This window comes from Takifugu rubripes, chromosome 20, assembly GCF_901000725.2.
Source record: "Takifugu rubripes chromosome 20, fTakRub1.2, whole genome shotgun sequence".
Lineage (NCBI taxonomy): Eukaryota > Metazoa > Chordata > Actinopteri > Tetraodontiformes > Tetraodontidae > Takifugu > Takifugu rubripes.
This window is the reverse complement of record NC_042304.1, coordinates 9,237,009-9,254,544: the sequence shown is the minus strand read 5'-3', so window position 1 is coordinate 9,254,544 and position 17,536 is coordinate 9,237,009. Positions and strand designations below refer to the sequence as shown.

The 17,536-nt window shown below is 46.0% G+C and overlaps 1 protein-coding gene across 1 annotated transcript; it reads right to left on the bottom strand.

Annotated features, from left to right (window-relative positions):
- Positions 1-4,960: 4,960 nt before the first annotated feature.
- Positions 4,961-13,215, bottom strand: lhx4 (LIM homeobox 4). The gene is made up of 6 exons (XM_003974171.2): positions 12,909-13,215; positions 10,095-10,266; positions 8,766-8,968; positions 8,077-8,231; positions 7,805-7,976; positions 4,961-7,139 (listed from the first exon to the last, which is right to left on the bottom strand). The coding sequence occupies exons 1-6, from the start codon at positions 12,985-12,987 to the stop codon at positions 6,751-6,753; spliced, it is 1,170 nt and encodes a 389-aa protein (XP_003974220.1). The 5' UTR covers positions 12,988-13,215; the 3' UTR covers positions 4,961-6,750.
- Positions 13,216-17,536: the final 4,321 nt, after the last annotated feature.

Sequence of the window (17,536 nt, the reverse complement as noted above, 5' to 3'; positions counted from 1 at the left end):
GAAGTCTCGCAGGGGGACGTTGGGCAGGGAAAAAACAGCAGTTATGAATCTTGAGAAAGACGATCAGAGGTCAAACTCCATTCAGGGGCGTCAGAACCCAGTCCTCAAAAGGCCAGAATCCAACCAGGTCTTCTGACCTACCAGGAAGAACTCCTGGGTTGGACAGAAAACCCGGGTGGATTACGGCCCCTGGAGGACTGGGTTCTGATGCCGCTTTACTAGACGCTGTGAAGATTCAAATGATGGAACATGAGGGTGAAGCTGAAATGAGCTGTTAAGAACATATTGTCACTGTAGGTGCTTGAATGCTATTGCAGCTCTGATGCAGAATAAACGTCTCAGGCGGACTGACGTTAGCTTTACGCTATCGTTTTAATCCGTCTGATAATGCCGCACACGTATGGCAGTTTCAGACTCTTGTGTCATATAAAAGAGATCTGGATGTTCTCCAAAAATAACCAACACATGGTCCGAGGTTAAACCTGCTTTAGTGGTTCTAAAGCCATCTGATCTGTGTCTCCATCTCTCCCACACACACACGCTCACAGCCCAGCAGATGACAACACAACAAATCTGGATTTTAACTAACGATTTAGGAAGACGGAGAAGCATTTTGCACACTGCGAGGACAAAGTTTAATCCTTTACTCTCTAACACTCCCTGATCCCGTCCTCCTCCTCCAGTGGTCGACTTCATTCTGCTTTCAAAGAAGGCCCTAGAAACCCATCTGGACACCTACAGACCTGCCACTGTTGTCTCCGCGTCACCACGAAGGCGGCGTCACTTTCTGACAGCTGTTGTGCTACAGAGGTGAAATAGTGCAGCTGTGTTCCTCCCAGGGGGAGCAGCTGGGACTGAAGTGTGGGGACATGCTGTCGACGTCATCGTGAAGCTTCCAGAAATGATGCGAATGACTTTTGAGGACCAACTTTTTCCTGAGTTGACTGGGAGCCTTTTGAGTATTCCACCAGAGTGGGAGACATGGGCTGCTGCAGCCCCGCAGAGAGACAACCTCTGACCATCTCACTGTTATGAATTCCGGCCGCATGCTGCCATTATGCTGCTGGTGTATCTCTAAAGCTTGTTTGGGACCCGCCGTTGTCTCGTCCTGGCTTCCTAAACCCAGTAATGCTGCCTTGAGGTAAGAGAGGGTGACGGCAGCCGTGCATCCCCCCCTGGCTCGTCTGCAAGACTCTGACACTAAGCCCATTATGTTTCCATTATGGGGCTTCAATTTTCCTCTGAGCTCTTCACTTTTGACACTGCAGCTCTCTCCATCTCCAAACCGCAGACACACCCCCCCCTCCAGGACCAATATTGTTAAGCCTTTATGAATATTTATGCAGGCAGGTGAAAAGTAATAAACTACTTTTACTCAAGCATCCTGGGGTTTAGTTTTGATGCGTAATATTGTGTTTTGCTTTTCGTGGAACATTAAGTGGGTTTTAGGATTTCACAGCTTTTTTTTTTTTAGTCCACACGATTCGTTGGAAACAGTTATTGGGATTTACAGTCAGAGCCTGACTCCTGAGTGAGCAGTTTCATGCAACACTGGCAAATGGAAGCTGTCTTTTAACAGCAAAAACTGTGAGCGGGACCACACTAATGTAGGTGCAAATGGCTGGCCAGGTTTAGCAGGAGGGAAGGGAGATAGGGTGAAGGAAAAGGTCAGAAACGAGAGAGCGCATTGAGCCAAGGAAGAGAAAAGAAAGGTGTCAGGATGGTGTTTCTGCAGCCTCGGCCTACAGCAGGGATGCTAAAGGTGTGTCTAGCCTTCATGGCTATAAAACTATAATCTTTTTAAGGGAGGAAGGTTTGCAGCTTAATCCTGATAGTAGGGTGGGAGGGAGTTGGTCTCCAGTCCCTGGACAGGAAGTTGCCCCCACAGCAGGGGGGCCTGATACCTGATGGCTGGTCCACCTCTGCTTTTAAAGTCTCTGGAAACCACCAGTAAAGAAGCACTCAGACAGCAGAGCATGATGTGTTTATGTTTAAATACGTTGTTGGAAATACTTCTGAAAAATCTCAGTTCTTAGTTAATACTTGATTGACCAGTTGATTTAGTGGTAGTTTAGCTCTGTGTGTGTGTGTGTGTGTGGGGGGGGGGGGGGGGGTGTTGGGCATTAAGAGAAATACAGAAGTAAACATGGCACTTTTTTCTGTATTGAAATCACCTGGTGTTCTCAGCCTCTCCAGACTTTGTTATGTGAGTTAAAGGACAGATCCTGGACTTAAATTACTCCAGGAATTCCACAGTTGAATTGGAGGTCAAAGGAATTCCACCCTGAGTGATGACTCAGGCTTTTTGGAGAGGAAGGGGCGGTTACATATAGGGCTTTAATCACCCATCTGGATTCTTCTTTCTGATTACTGTAACCTTAAAGGCCTCTTTTCAGATGACTTTAAACTGCAGCGTAACTCAAGGGACAACTGGCCCCAAATGTTGGGGAGGGGTCGCATTTTGTAAATGATCTTACCGTTAAGCTAACACCATGCAGCTAACAGCATAATTTAATATTTGATAATAAAATTGCATCATGATCTAGGGAAGAGATTTGAGTTGTTATTATTATTAGAGTTGTTATTATTGTGAATATTATCATTTAGAAGGTGGCTGAAGTGCAGCTTGTGTAGAACCTCTTTGTTCTCCTCTGAGATGTCAGGCAGGGGTCAGAGGTCACACGTTCTGGACTGGACGGGGCAGTCCGGGTTCTGTTCCTCAGGGCGGAAGGATGTTCAGGGGTCTGTAGAGCTTTAATCTAACTGATGCTGCTGGAATATGGGATGAGGTTCGGACTCCGATTGGGAGCATCGGGTGAAGGGGGGGTTCTGGTGGTCCCTCTCTGTGGTTCTGTCTGCTGGGAAGGACCTCTGATAGATGAGCTTTCTTTAAATGCAGGACAACAAACTGCGAGACAACAAATAATCCCTCAGCAGCTGCCATCGAACACAGGAGCGTTCTCATTTAGATCCTAATATCAGGAGCTAATTCACTGGTGTTTGAGGACCAACGTCTGGTTTGTGACGCTCCTTTTCTCTTCTCTGGAGTCGTTCTCTCACCATCATAACAGCCGCACCATTGAGACCCAAAAAAGACCCAGTCTCACATTGAATCTCCAGTGAGCCCTCAACCTTGAGGGTGTCATTGAAAGGCCTCCGCTTGACTTCGGCCCCCGTTTTAAGACTCACTCAGTCATCCCCCGGATCGCTGCACGCTCAGAGCTGGACGGAGTCATTTGGAGAGAAAAATGTCCTGTCCTGATGCCACGCCACTGACTTTCAAGACAATAGCTGGTCTTATCTATTTTGCATGTTAATTTATGCCCTTTTGCTTCAGGCGAGAGGGGGGGGGGGGGCAAACAGTTTCATTCAGGAAGTTTATAATAAAAGCTTGGCGATCAATGATAATGGCGTTTGTGCTCGTGTTTGTCATCTTCGCCAAAGCAACAGTGGTGGAGTTTCCACAGATTTATTTGTATACTAGAGCTGTAAGTGGCGTGTAAATTATCCTAACTGTCCGTGCGGCGTTTTATCTTTGTAAGGCGGTACTATTAGAGCCCATCCATTATTGCCCATAACGCTCCCAATCAATGTCGAAATAAAAATCTGTTCAATTTGTGGCTTTTTATGCAAACGTGCAAAACTTCAGCCGGGCTGACTCTTTGCTTTTTTTTGTTTTTGTAACATAGCGGGGGGGAGATAAAAAGCAAAGGAATCGATAACACTTAGGTTTGGTTTAGGTTGGCGTACACAAGCTCTGCATACAAATGAGTTTTCTACAGATGTACAATGTGGTGTAATTTTATTATAATTCTATGCACAGTTATCAATCACCGCAGTTACAGACGGGAGTAAATCGGCTGTAACCTGTGAGCGTTTAGCAGCGCAGCGAACCTTTAAAACACATCAGAGCTTGACTTCTTCAGAAATCCTCAAACATAGGGGTGATGCTAATGAACGCAGATGTTCCTTTGATCATTTTAGTCACTTTACGCTTCCTGCTGCCTCCAGAGTTCAAAATTGTCCAGCAATGATAAAAGCACCAAGCACAGACACACCTTGTTTACTCTACAGGCAGCGGATCAACGTCTGTAATGACAGATTCTCCTGTCTTTGCATATGTGACCTGTGAAGTGTCTGTTATCCTCTTTCTGCCCCACCTCCCCTCCTCCTTGACCCAGCTGACCACCAACAGGAGGGGGGGGGGGGGGTCTCTCCCTATAAAGCAGATATCTTGACTGTATTAACTTAAAATATTGATTTACAGGTACTGTTTCTGGTAATATTTCCATTAAAGCGAAATGATGATTACATAAAATGTTTCCAGTTCCAACTTCAGGGGTTAAAGATCCTACAATCTTCTATTTATCCATTAGCATGTGAGCTAACAGCCTACATATGGGCCATATTCCCTCCTCGCCTGACCACAACGTATACTTGGCCATATTTCACAAACACTCCACAATTAGTTAACAGCAGAGGGATTAAGAGTAGATTTAACAGTGCAGCTCTGCAATCTGCTCCTGTGTCTCTTTAGCACTGAGAGGATCAGCAACTCCAGCCAGGCATCTGTTTCCCCACTTGTTTTATTCCCCCCCCCCTTCCCCGTCTTTCTTTCTCTCTTCCTCCCTCTCTCTTCATGCATCTTTCTTGTCACCCCCCCACCCGGAGAGCGAGAGAGGAAAGCGGCATCAATCACTGTTAACTGACTGACCGCCGTCTGTTGGTGGTACTAAATGGATCTCCACAATTGAATAGAGGCCTAAGTGTGTGGTAAATGCTCTCAATGGGTAAATGAATTTGCGGGTTAACTCGCTCTAAGAGCGTTTAGATAAGGCAAAAATAATGAAAACACCTACAGCGGTTATTTTTCTTCTGATGTATTGAAAACAAAGTTCAGCTGAAGATCTTCATTCATCACCGCCGGCCGGGCTATTAAAAAGAAATGCACGGGATGCTAACCCAAAGACAATTCAGCTTTATTTTTCTCATATAGATTTGACTGTACACAGTTCATACCATTACACAGAAGGCATAAATGAATAAATTCAGTGCTCTCTTTTACATCTTTCTCAAAGACACGTGGCAATAAATAGCTCATGAAACAAGACGGTCAACACATGTGGGTTTTTTTTTAAACTGTACAAAATTTACAACAATTAAGATGCAAACTCCCGAGGCAACACAGACGTAGCAAAACTGTGTCGGTAAAGTGTTGGTGAATGATTGGAACCCTCCGGGTCACGGCCCACAGAGACCTTTGAAAATCCTGGTAGACGTAGGAAAGACTTAGAGGCTGCTAATGGAAGAGGTTTGTGATGAAAATGAACGTTCTCTCCCCCCAAAACCCTTTAAACCCTCTTGCTTTCCCATTTGCAACAGCATTTTAGAATTCAGAGTTTAGAGACGTAACCTCTGAACCCTTAAACTCAAACTCTTTATTGGGTTCTAATCGACTGCTTCTGCTAATTACAGAGATTACGTTTGAAATGTTATTTAAGCTCGTGGCCTGAACTGCAAGAAATAGAAGAGCCAAGCAGTCGTGCTAGCAGTGAAGCTACGGCCTGGTTGATGGGGGGTGGGGGGTGTTGTGTGGTAATCCCTCTGACATGAAGGCTGGTGGGGGCAGAACAGACTGACAACACATCTGGGGGGGTTTGGTGGTCAGTAAGTAGGATGAAAGCAGGCAAAGCCAGAGCTGCGTCAGGCTGAGTAGATTACCAGGAGAAGCCTGAATCAGGCTGAGGAAACAGAAGAGCCAACACAAACCCGCTCTATCAGAACAATGTCTGTAAATAAATCTACATTCTTCCCAAACTGCTCATTCATGTGCATCAAAATAAAGATAAATTAGATAAATGGATGAATCTGATCGATAAATGAGGTGTTACTGAAACAGCTGAGGGCCGATCTCCTCCCAACTCTTGGACTCCTTTAACTTTGACGGCTGCAGACGGACACGTGAAATATGGCAGATCTGTCTCTGACTCCCAGACAGACACGGGCAAGGACAAGTCAAGCACCTGCAGTATAAATATAGAAGAGAGACCTGCAGACAGCGTTGGCCCTCACTCAAGCAGCAGACATCGGTTTCTACGGGCGCAGGGACAGACCAACAGCCCGCTACTTTCCTAATGACCTTTAAGCTTCCGTATTACGTTAAAAAAAAAACAAAAAAAAAAACATCAGCATGGTTCAAAATTCACACTTGTGCCACTGATCTTGTAAATTTCTCTCCCGATGAAACACTGCTTTTTTTCTTTTTTTTTTTCCCGCCTTGTGCATATGTCCCTCCTCTTTTTCTCCCTTCCTTGCTCCGCTTTTCCGTCCACCGGCGTAGAAAAAGAAGAGGAGAGTAAAGTGCATCGCCAACGTGGAGGCCGGACTGCAGCCTCGGCATCGATCAAGGGAAGGACGGGAGCTTTGATCCAGGTTGTAGCCCTGTTGTCGTTAGACCGCGATGGTTTACTTGCACTCCGCGCCCGCTCGGGCCACCTCCGCTGAAGTGAACGGAAACGATAAAGATGGACTTTAACTCAAAAACCGCGAGAGTGTTGGGATGCAGCAGTCTGCAGCCTGGAGGCTCTCGCTGCTGCTTTCCTCCAGACCCGACACCATCTGTGACAGCCACACATCTGGTCTTCTCTCTCCCCGTCGCCACGCCGACACAGGTCTTGGAGATCCATACAAACGTAGAAAGCCTTCAGCACCAGTCCAATCATGTCCTCGGACTGATCCTGTCGTCTCGACTCAGAACTGGGAATGGTCCATCTCGTCCAGCCATGAGGCGGGGCTGGTGGGAAAGTCGGGGTATCCCGTACTGCTGCCTGTGGAAAGATCTGACGTGGGGCCACCCGCCATCGCCCTCAGCGCCTGTCCCACGCCACCGGGTCCGCCCGGCACCACCAGACTGTCCATGGCGAAGCCCAGGTTGTTGAGGAGCGGGGTGTGGCCCGGCAGGGAGGTGATAGAGGAAGGCGACTGAGGGAGACCGTAGGGGCTCCCCGCTCGAATGTCGTGGTAAGGCTGCCCCGAGGCGTCGACGGAGAAGCCCCCGTTCAGCACCGTGCTGCTGGTCACGTCGCCCACGCTCCCGTAAAGCCCGTTGGTGTGCCCGAGATCAGACAGGACCTGGTCGTCTGTGGGGGAGATACTGGCACTTAGCACGAGTCGCGTGAAGACTTTGACACATCAACAGCTCCGTCAACTACAAGAGTATTATAAAGTTGTTAGATTTCAATAGAGTTAAGTGCTTTTATTGGAGATTTATTGTGGCAACATTGCGCGCTACTTTTAAGTGGTTCACCGATAAGCATTCGGATTTTGTTGGGTGAGAAATGATGCACTTTCTTGCTAACAAACGAGGACTGTTTATGTGCAATTATGGCAGCACAAAATACTTCCCTCCCCTGTGTGGCTTCAATAACAACAAAGCCCCGGAGCACTTTCTCTCTAATTGACTAAAAGCCTCCCGTGCTTTATAGAGTTTGTGTCACCATGTTTTCATTTCTCATAAAAATGGCTTCTTTTAAAAAGACTTTTATGACTACCCAAAATGGGTTTTGCCACCATGAAATAACAAAGGCTTGTCTAGAATGTGGTTTGCACCCCACTAAAGTCCCCTGCTCTTCTCCAAAAAGCTCCATCGTGGTGACAAATGGAGGGACGATAAGTTTGGCGGGAAATGAGAAAGTCGCTTTGATTTAGCTCCGCAGTCAGCGTCCAGCGACGCCAGCGTGATCAAAACGGCCGATGGCGATACAGGAATCTCTCCGTCAAGCAAGACTTTTCCACGCATTCGTACCTCTGAAGCTCAGCTCGCTGTCGCTGAGTCCTGCATCGTCCGCCGAGCTTTCCTTCTCCACTTTCGTTCCACCTCGGCTACGTTTGACGCTTTTATAAAACTGGGTCCAGCGATGTCGGCCTGCGTCTTTCTTTAGCCGCTTTTCCTTCGCTCGTCTGTTCTGGAACCACACCTGACAGAGGGAATCATAACAACAAAGCAGCCCTTAGAATCATAAATGGAGGGTAAGGTTCAGAAAACCCCACCACTCTGAATCCAGGTCTTCTTTTTACCTGCACCACCCTCATGTCCAGCCCTGTCTCGGAGGACAGCTGCTCTCTGACGTGGCGTGCCGGCTTTGGCGAGTTTTTGTAGGCACTTTTGAGGGTCTCTAGCTGCTTGGCGGTGATGGTGGTCCTCGGTCGTTTGGTCCCGGCCTCCGAATCGTCTGAAAACATCATTACAAGTTAGACTGACTCACATTCGTCATGTAATCTGAACAGGACGTGCCCCCTGGCCTCTGCGTAGAGTACATGTGTGTCAGATGAAGTCAACGGTCGTGTATAGCAGTGTATTATTGTCCTTGTGCATCTGTCCCACTCCCCAGCAGAGGACATAAATCTACTCAGCTGTAGCGCCAGAGGAATGGAGTTATTGGAAGCGCAGCCTATGAGAGCACTCCTTCACTTTACATAATCAATCAGAGATGCATGGAAATCTCAGAAGAGAGGGAGGCAGCATCCACACCCAGATGACAAACAACATAGATCCAGCCAGCCGACATCTCACTGCATTACACAGTTGATAGTTTGATCACATCCTTTTCTGTGATTCCGGCGTCGTTAATTCAGGCCCGATGCATTAACACTGATGCATCAACGCAGGTGCACGTAGACGCACCCATGCACAGGAAGCCTTTTTCTAGTTTTCTAGTCTGTAAAATCTAATGTTTGAAGCAGCTGCTTCCTCTAAAGTGACGTACCATTTTGTTTGGCCGCCTCATAGTCCACCTTGCACACCAGCCTCCCGTCCTCCATGAGGTAAAACTCGTCCCCGGTGGCCAGCTGCCGGCTGCACATGATGCAGGCAAAGCAGTGCAGGTGGTAGACAAAGTCCTGCGCTTTCCGCACCACCTGCATCGGAGGGATCCCCTGTTGGCACGACGCGCATTTTGTTCCGAACCGCCTGCAGGGAAACACGAGCAACACGGCAGCCATTTAGAATATTTGATATAAGAGCACCTGAAGGACTCCAGAACTTTATGTCACACCAGCCCAGATTAGTAGGGATGTATATATATTTTGCATTTGCAGCAATGAATGACCCACCCTGTCTTGATTAATACGATCTGCAGCTGCCGGGGAAGAAAAGGCTGCATTGGAACGCTTTTCTGTTAACAACAGGGCTGTCTACAGGCTGATGGATGGAAGAGATCAATGCGATGTGTTGTGGGCGCGCGCCCCTGCGAGTGTGTGCACGCGTGCGTGTTTGCATGTTTATGTAGTTGCAGATGAAGTACTAAGAGCGGACGAGGAGGAGGAGGAGGAGGAGGAGGAGGAGGAGGAGGAGTGCCAATAGTAAACGCACCCTGAGGAGAACCAATATAACACTGACTCAGGAGAGGCTTTAAATCACGTGACCAGCCCCCAGAAATAAAAAGACAAGGTGAAGCCTCCAAATTACTGCCAGGCTGTGCACGCCACCAGATGTGTGTCTGACTTATTGTTCGTGCGCGTGCATGTTCTTCCAACAGTCAGCCAGAGTTGGAACATGTGCAAGTCAAGCCTGCTGTCCCCTGGGTGGGCTAACGCGGTTAGCGCTCAGTGACGGCCGGAGCTCTTTAGGTCACATTCAGGGCCGGAGCATTAAAACCTTTCAAACCTGATTTAGTAAAAAGGTCGGATCTGCTGATCCTGTTTTGAGTAGAAAATCAAAACCAATTTTATTCTGTAAAGTAAAGAAGGAAAGGGGTTTTAAACCCCCTTCCCCCCCCCCTTTTTTTTTATCCCAGAGCAACCAGCAAAATCATAGATGTAGAAGAAAAAGTCACTATTATATCACATAAATATTGGATTAATTAAAATACAGATGCGTAATCTATATATTCATATCAGTAGTTGAAAGTGGACCATTTAAAACTAGAGACATGATAATGAAAAGACAGGATTATTAGTTTGTGGTTGTATCACAAATAAGTATCAACTGTATTTTTGAGGGCCTAACTAAAATAAGAATAATTTAGTATAATGAGGTGAACTCAACAAAGACGACATTTGAAAACAAAAAGCAGCAGAATAAAAGTTTCACTGACTTGAAAAAATCCTCCTTGCAGTAGACGCTTCCTGCCCGGGAGAAACATTTGTCCGCCAGCGGAGTCTGACAGTCGGCGCACTTGAGGCACTTGGAGTGCCAGTGTCTGTCCAGGACCTTCAGGATGAACTTGTCCAGGATGTGTTGGCTACAGCCGGCACACTGAGGGATCTCTGCGGGGGGGGGCAAACAGTACATTCAATAAATAAAACATCAGCGGAAGATTCAAATGCGTAAAAACAGGCGCGTTCCGTCTTTATGTTTAAAGGTCAAAAAGGTTGACCGGTTTCACATTTCCCTAACTATTTTTCTGTTGGAAAAATATTCTTCAGCAAATTAATTTTTTATGGTTTATAGTCTAGGTCCTTAAAAAAATAATTTGCTAATCATTTTGGATTTGCAAAGTATTTCTGCGTTTTATATATATATATATATATATATATATATATATATATATATATATATATATATATATATAAGTCTATGTATATATAAGTCTATATATATATATATAAACGCAGAAATACTTTGCATATAAATCAAATAAAAAAACAAATGACAACGTCTAATATCCCTCTGTTAACGTGTCCCTGTTGTTTGCCTCTAAGACACAATCATCCATGTTTTGTCGCTGCGCTTTACTCTGTTGCAGCAGCAGAATCAGTTTTGACAGTCGGATCGATTCTTCTGAATTTATTTATTTCTTTTACATTATCTACGGTGACATCAGTGTTAGCAGGTGAAATGGCTGCTGGCTGACAGGAATTACATTTCAAAATGCAGACCACGTGTGCGGACACATTTTTAAACGTCTTGATTACTCGTGATTAAAGGCACATGGCGTTATTTTTTTTTATTTTTTTTTTATTGTCATTTAATTACCAATAAATTAAAATTTCCATGACATGATGATTTCATTTCTAAAGATTAAGATAAATACTTTAACAAACATGAACACAGCTTATTTTCGCAACCGGCTGAAATATATTGCAATTTAAGGAATTTTTCGGCAATTACTTTATTCTAGCCGCATCCGCGCTTTCTTAAATACTCAAAGGATAACCCGGGCTAAAATATCATTATCAACAGCGAGTTCAGACCATAAAACACTTTCTGAAAATAGATCAGGGACGAACCACCGAATTTAATTTATCATTGTTTTCTTTGTTGTTTGTTTTTGAATTATAAAAATATAAAATCAACAATTTTGCGATATTATAGGCAATTTTAACTACAATTACCTGTATTTCTTCCTTTAGCTGTGTTAAAAAAGACATGCCTTTGAAACAAGATACAGCTATAAAAACAGGTTATTGTAAACAGCCAAAGGAAAAGAGCCAACTGTAAACACAGAATATTCCTACGCATGAAGAGATTTTTTTCCTGTCGATATTCCTTTAAAATAATAATAAATGTTTGGAAAAGTCTAAACCTAAATATGTATTTACTTATGGATGGATGAAGTTGAGAGGATAGTTGTGCTGAAAGGGAAGCAGGAGGATCTTGGCAAAGCTAGTGTGCGTGCATGTGCGTGTATGCGTGCGTGTGCCTTTGCGTGAGCGGATGAAATAAATGGAAAAAAGAAAAGCTCGTGTCCACTCTCCACTATTAGGTTTTACTATTTAGTTTCGCGTTCTGCGTTATCAACACACAGGCAATATTGTTTTTAGTTTTAATTCCTATAATTAGTAAATTACTTCAGATGTTCTGAATTATGGAAACGGTGTAACATCTTAATGTATATAACAGTCAGGTGTAATTGGCCTGAAAGAGCGGAGAAAATGCGGCGCGAATGTTTAGATGTGTTGCATTTATCAAAAGAATAATCCAGTTTAAATCCAGGATGAATGCGGGCTCTGTGCGGGTTGAGTAGCAGGATATTTCTCCAATCTTTTAATCTGCTGAGATTAATAAAATTAAACATGATAAAACGACCTTCCCCCCTTTTCTGGACAGTTTGAGAGGGACGAGTTTTCTTGTTACGCCGCTTTTGTTTGTATGCATCGTAAAAAAAAAAGTCATTTAAACTTAGAAAGATAATAAACCCATTTTGCATTCGTTTCTAAAACGTACAAGAGACTCGCGTTGTTTTGAAAACCGTGATGATAAATAACGAGGTCAGAGCAAAGACGTGTCTTATTGCGATTGTCGGGTCAGATTAGAAGGTCTGGGCCAGATTAACAGCACCAGATGTTGGCTCATTCTCGCCTTTGACGCGCCAACAGTCTCGCACACCGCGCGCACACCGCGTGCGAGACAGTCGGGAATGAAAACTGATGATTAAATAACCGACGGCTTCCAATCATCATGGAAAGATTGAAACAAACTTGCGCGGAGGCCTGGCTCCAGAGAGGGCAGCGGCGCGGCCCGGGCGTTTATCACACGCGTGCACGAGTATCAGTCACAGTCAGGAGGAATTCGCCCGACAGGTGATGACAGCAGCCTCTGATCTCTGCGCCCTTCTGCAAATTAACCGCTGCTTGGCGCAAAGTTTGGGGCCAACCTGTGTGGGAGGCATGAGGCTAAATAGGCCTCTGCTGCTTTACGCCGCGGACTTATTCATCTTTCTGGCCGAACAAAGTGTCTCCAGGCTGCAACAGTCGCACTCCGCAGCCGCTTCGGAGGCGTCCGATGCTGCAAAGCTTAATCACAGAATGATAAAGCGCCTTTATGCGAGCCGGATGACACGTTGGTGGCCTGTGCGCGACAACCTGCGGGGTTCACCCTCGTCTCCTCATCCCCGCTCCAGCCCTCCGTCCCCGCAGAGGAAACCCGCAGCACATCGGACGATCGATTGAGGAAAAAAGGGTCTTACGCTGCAGTGGCACTCCGAGAATCTCCGGTAAACTCTTCACAGGACTCTCTGTCGGTAGGACCGCCGCACTTTGCATCATCGTGATCCAAACCGGGATACGAACGCACGCGCATACACCCGCAGCACCGTGGGCGCACCACTCCCCCTCCGTCCCGTGTCGTGGAGAAAAAAAGAAATGCGAGAGTGCAGGTGTCGGGCCCGTCTGTGCAGCTCCGCCACCTCAGGCTCTCTGCTCCCGTGTCTATTCCCGGGGATGCTGTCCGTGCCGTGCCGTGCCGAGCTGTTTTGGAGTGAATCCGACAGGCTGCCCTGTCCATTCAGCGCTGCAGGGGCGGCGGGGTCTGACGTCACCGCGGCAGAGACTTAGTGAGGACCAATGGGAGCTGAGGAAGAGGAGGCCCCCCCAAGCATCCTCCATAGGTGCACGAGAGAGAAGGAGGAGGAAGAAGGGTCTACATGGCAAATGTCTCCAGAGAGGCGGAACCTCGATCCTGGGGAGACCATAAATAGCTCACTGCAGTGGCTCAGCGAGGGGCTCCGGACCCGCGGGGGTCCTGCTGCTCAGAGGTGTTGGGGAGGTTTTCCCTTTCGTTTTTAGGGATCCTGGACGTTCTGGTTGGGATGTTTGAGATGCAGATCGATATGAAGGTTTCCAAAAATGACCCCGCCGTTATAGTCTTTGCGGAGCACGCACACACACGCACACACACCCCCCCACACACACGCACACACACCGCAGCTGCGTCAGGCCAGCACCTCCACCTGCAAGCGTGAGGGCCCGCTCGCGCGTGACAGCCAGAATTAGGGAGTCCGCCCGCGGAGCTCCTGACACTGTTCATTTCACCGCCCGCCGTCGCTCGCCGCTCCTCGGATAAAGATATTCCCCCGGAGGCCCGCTGGTTCAAGCCAGATGAACTCCGTCTTCACTTCCAATTTAGTTCAAGATTGGAAAGAAAGGCTTTCAGTTGTCCCTGCAAACCAGCGCGTGCAGCTGCCACACACACACACACACACACACACACACACACACACACACACACACACACACACACACACACACACTGGCTGCGTGATGGTGTTTGTCTGCCAGGACAACTTTGAAACTTTGAAGACAAGGTTTTTTGTTTTTTTTAATGAAATAGATTTTATTATTGACTAAATGATTTTGATTTTATAACCCTAACAACAACAACAGGAACTAAAGCAGATGGAATAATATTATCCAGTTTTTGACTTCTGTCATTAAGAACCACCTGCATGTTAACTGAAATAAAGCCGAGTCTAAAAACGTCTGCTGCGTTTTGCTGATAAATCGTCCTTTTCTGACCTAAAGGCTCTTTATTCTATTGTCACGCAGCCTTGATGTGGACGCTACAGTCCCGCGCAGCCGCACGCCTGCTGAGCGTCATGTTTCAAATGCAATTTAGTAAAACGAAAACGCACTTCAAGCTGATTAAAAAACGGAGGGATGGATTTATTGGAATTTTATCCAACCATTCCAAAGGAGTCATCACAGCAGGTGTCCATCACTCCATCCATGGTCTGCCACACGGAAATCATCTGCTCTTACTTTATTGTCATTATACACTTTTCCCCTCCGCATCGTTCGATCTATTCAATTACTCAGATTGTTGGAATCGAGACACTTTAGCTGCCCCCGAAAACAATGCAGATAAAAATGCTCTTAACCTGTCAGCAAAGGGCAACACAATTAGAAAAATTGACGGATGCAACATGCGGAAAGAGGGAAGATGGAGGCGCGCATCTGTTTTAATGTGGACGCTGAACGATGCGGTGTGGCTGGATTTTCCCTCCTTGTTCCGACAGTTAAAAAGTGGAAACTATCAAATTAAATTCTAAATGCTAGAGAGGACCGATTGCTGCAAACATCTGAATAATGAACAAGTGTTGGATTACAATTACGCGCATGAAGTTGGGGTTCAACTTTTCAAAATAGGTCGAGCGAATCATAAATATAAAAACTAGATTATAACGATACACCTCCCGGGAGAGGTGAGGCGGAGGAAGCCGTAGATGATCTAGTTGTTCTGGGGCAATAATTCATGCAGAGGGCAACTCCTTTGCCACCACATTGACCCAACCACCTCTAATTAGATCTAATATTTCAGCGCTGGATTTCATTGACATGTGATCCCCAGATCCATAGATCCATCCGCGGTCAGACACAGAAACACACTTTTGTGCAGGATTGCAGGTTTACGTGTGCGTGTGTGTGAGAGTGTGTGTTTGTGTGTGAACGTCTGTGCGTGCGTGTATGTTACACTGTTTTTCCACTATCTTGACCAAAGACCTTTTGCCCCATGATGGTAATGTGTGTGTGTGTGTGTGTGTGTGTGTGTGTGTGTGTGTGTGTGTGTGTGTGTGCAGCAGGCCTTCTGTTTCAGCAAACAATAAAACATTTGCAGTTTATCTAATTGAGTGTAAACATGCATGCATTTATCCGCTGAAACGTTCTTTTTTTATTATTATTATTATTACTTTAAATTAAATTTGAGTTCATTTTTGCATATACATCAACCGCCACCGCATCCGCGGCGTGGACATCTCGAAGGTTGTGATGAGGAGCACAAACAGCCTTTTATCTGAGTGGCTCAGAAGAGTCCCGGCTGGTTGGAAGTGCGCATTTCACCAATAAACTCAGCAAAGCTCAGACCCACCTCAGCACCGCAGCCTGTCTCCTCTTCCTCCTCCTCTTCCTCTTCCTCCTCCTCCTCCTTTAGGGGGGCTTTCTCTCCTTTTCCCAACAAGACGTGCGGTGAGAAACCACAAGAATCAGTCCATGTTTCCTCCCGCGTCCGACGGCTGAACAGCGATGGCTCCGCGTTCTTAACCATTTGCTCCTCCGGCATGAGCGCAAAAGAGAGGGAGAGAGGCAGAAAACCTGAGGAGAGAGCACGGAGGAGAAAATTAAATTGCACTTGGGGGGCAAATTCTATTAGGGAATAGTTATTGTCTCCTGACAGCTCCTGTCCATTTGGGTAATTAGTAGAAGAGATTGGTTGTACAAACGAAATCTATTCCCGTCAGAAATGATATTTTCCAATTCCCTGATTGAACCCGACCCCGGCGCGTTAAGACGACCCAGTAACGGGCTCATTGGTCCAAGAGTCCGCTCAGACCTGCTGAGGAGATCTGGTTGGGAAAAATAACCCCAGAGGTGGTTTTATCCATTTTTGCGGGTATGGTCGTCATTAGAAGCTGTGTGGAAAATGTAGTTGTTGTTTTTTTTTAAAAATTGAATTTAAACTAAAGAAACAAAACCAGGGGAGGGGGTCTGCCGACCCCAGAGCCTCACGGCCTCCATCAGGGAGGTGAAGAAATAAAAGAAAAGCTTGAAGATGTGATAATGATTAGCGTCTTTTTGACGCCACACATTTCAAATATTAGAATTCTTCTGGCCGGCGCAAAGAAAAACCATGAAATTAGAGCAGTTCAACCAGATTTTAAGAGAGGAAATAAAGGTCGAGTTTAAAAGGGGGCCTTTTCAGACCCAAACACAGATAGAGCCTGTCTGCTATGATCGAGGCTCAGGCTTCATCACGTGTCCACACCTCTGCCGCGCGTCAGCCGCGTCCCTCAGCTCAAAGGTTATTTCTCCTTCCGGTTATTGTCTCTTTCAGAATTTACATTTCAAAGGGTGACTCAAATATTTGTTCGCTAATAGCCACGATTCTCCATCGAATATGTTGATTTTATTTATTGGATTTAATTCACATTGTTGCTAAAAGCTGTGTTTTATGTTTATTTTTCCAGGTAAACCTTCGCTGTGGTTTCATTTTCAGGACAACTGTTGAGTTCATTTCTACAAACACGTGTGTGTGTGTGTGTGTGTGTGTGTGTGGGGGGGTGGGGGGGGTTACATGGAAAGGGGGAGGAGCCATAAAATGAGATGGCTCTGACCCTGCTTGACTCCTTCTTTTAAAAGGCTGATTGTTTAAACCTGAAAGGGGATCAGCCTTAGTTTGGTTGTGATATATATCAATACCGTATATTAACTTCTTTTTTTCATAATTTATTCCCCCCTCCCATCTGTTCTCCCCCTCTGTCCACAGCAGGAAGCTTTATAGTATTATTAAAGTCAGAAGGAGAGATGACATAAAAATGCATCAAGCCCCACCTGCATTTTAACACAAACAGTGGAGGGGTAATAAACGTGGAGGCAGAGAGCCACCATAAAACCCTGCATTGTCTAATTTATGAAAGACACCAGGCGGCCAGTGAGGTGAGGGTGTTCTCTTACCTTGTGTTTCCGAAACAGGAGGCAAAGAGAACACACAACACAGTCCCAAACTGTAATATTGATGAAGGACGCAGCATTTCCGATCCATCCTGCCGGTTCAGGAGTTTCTAGCCGCCAATGACCTTTTGAACTTTACTGACCTTGGGCTCACCGCTGCTTTGTAAAAATCTAAAGTGCTAACTGCCACTGCAGATAATTTAGACATAAATCTGCACTTTTTCCTCAAATCCTTTCTTCTAGTTTTACATTTTTTCCTCCAAGAACATCTCGTCATTGAATTTCCATTATCTCATCTTTTTCTCATTGGCTGAATTGGTCCTTTAAGAGCTTTAGCCTGCTGCCACGTAGCTGCGCCCGAACACAGTTA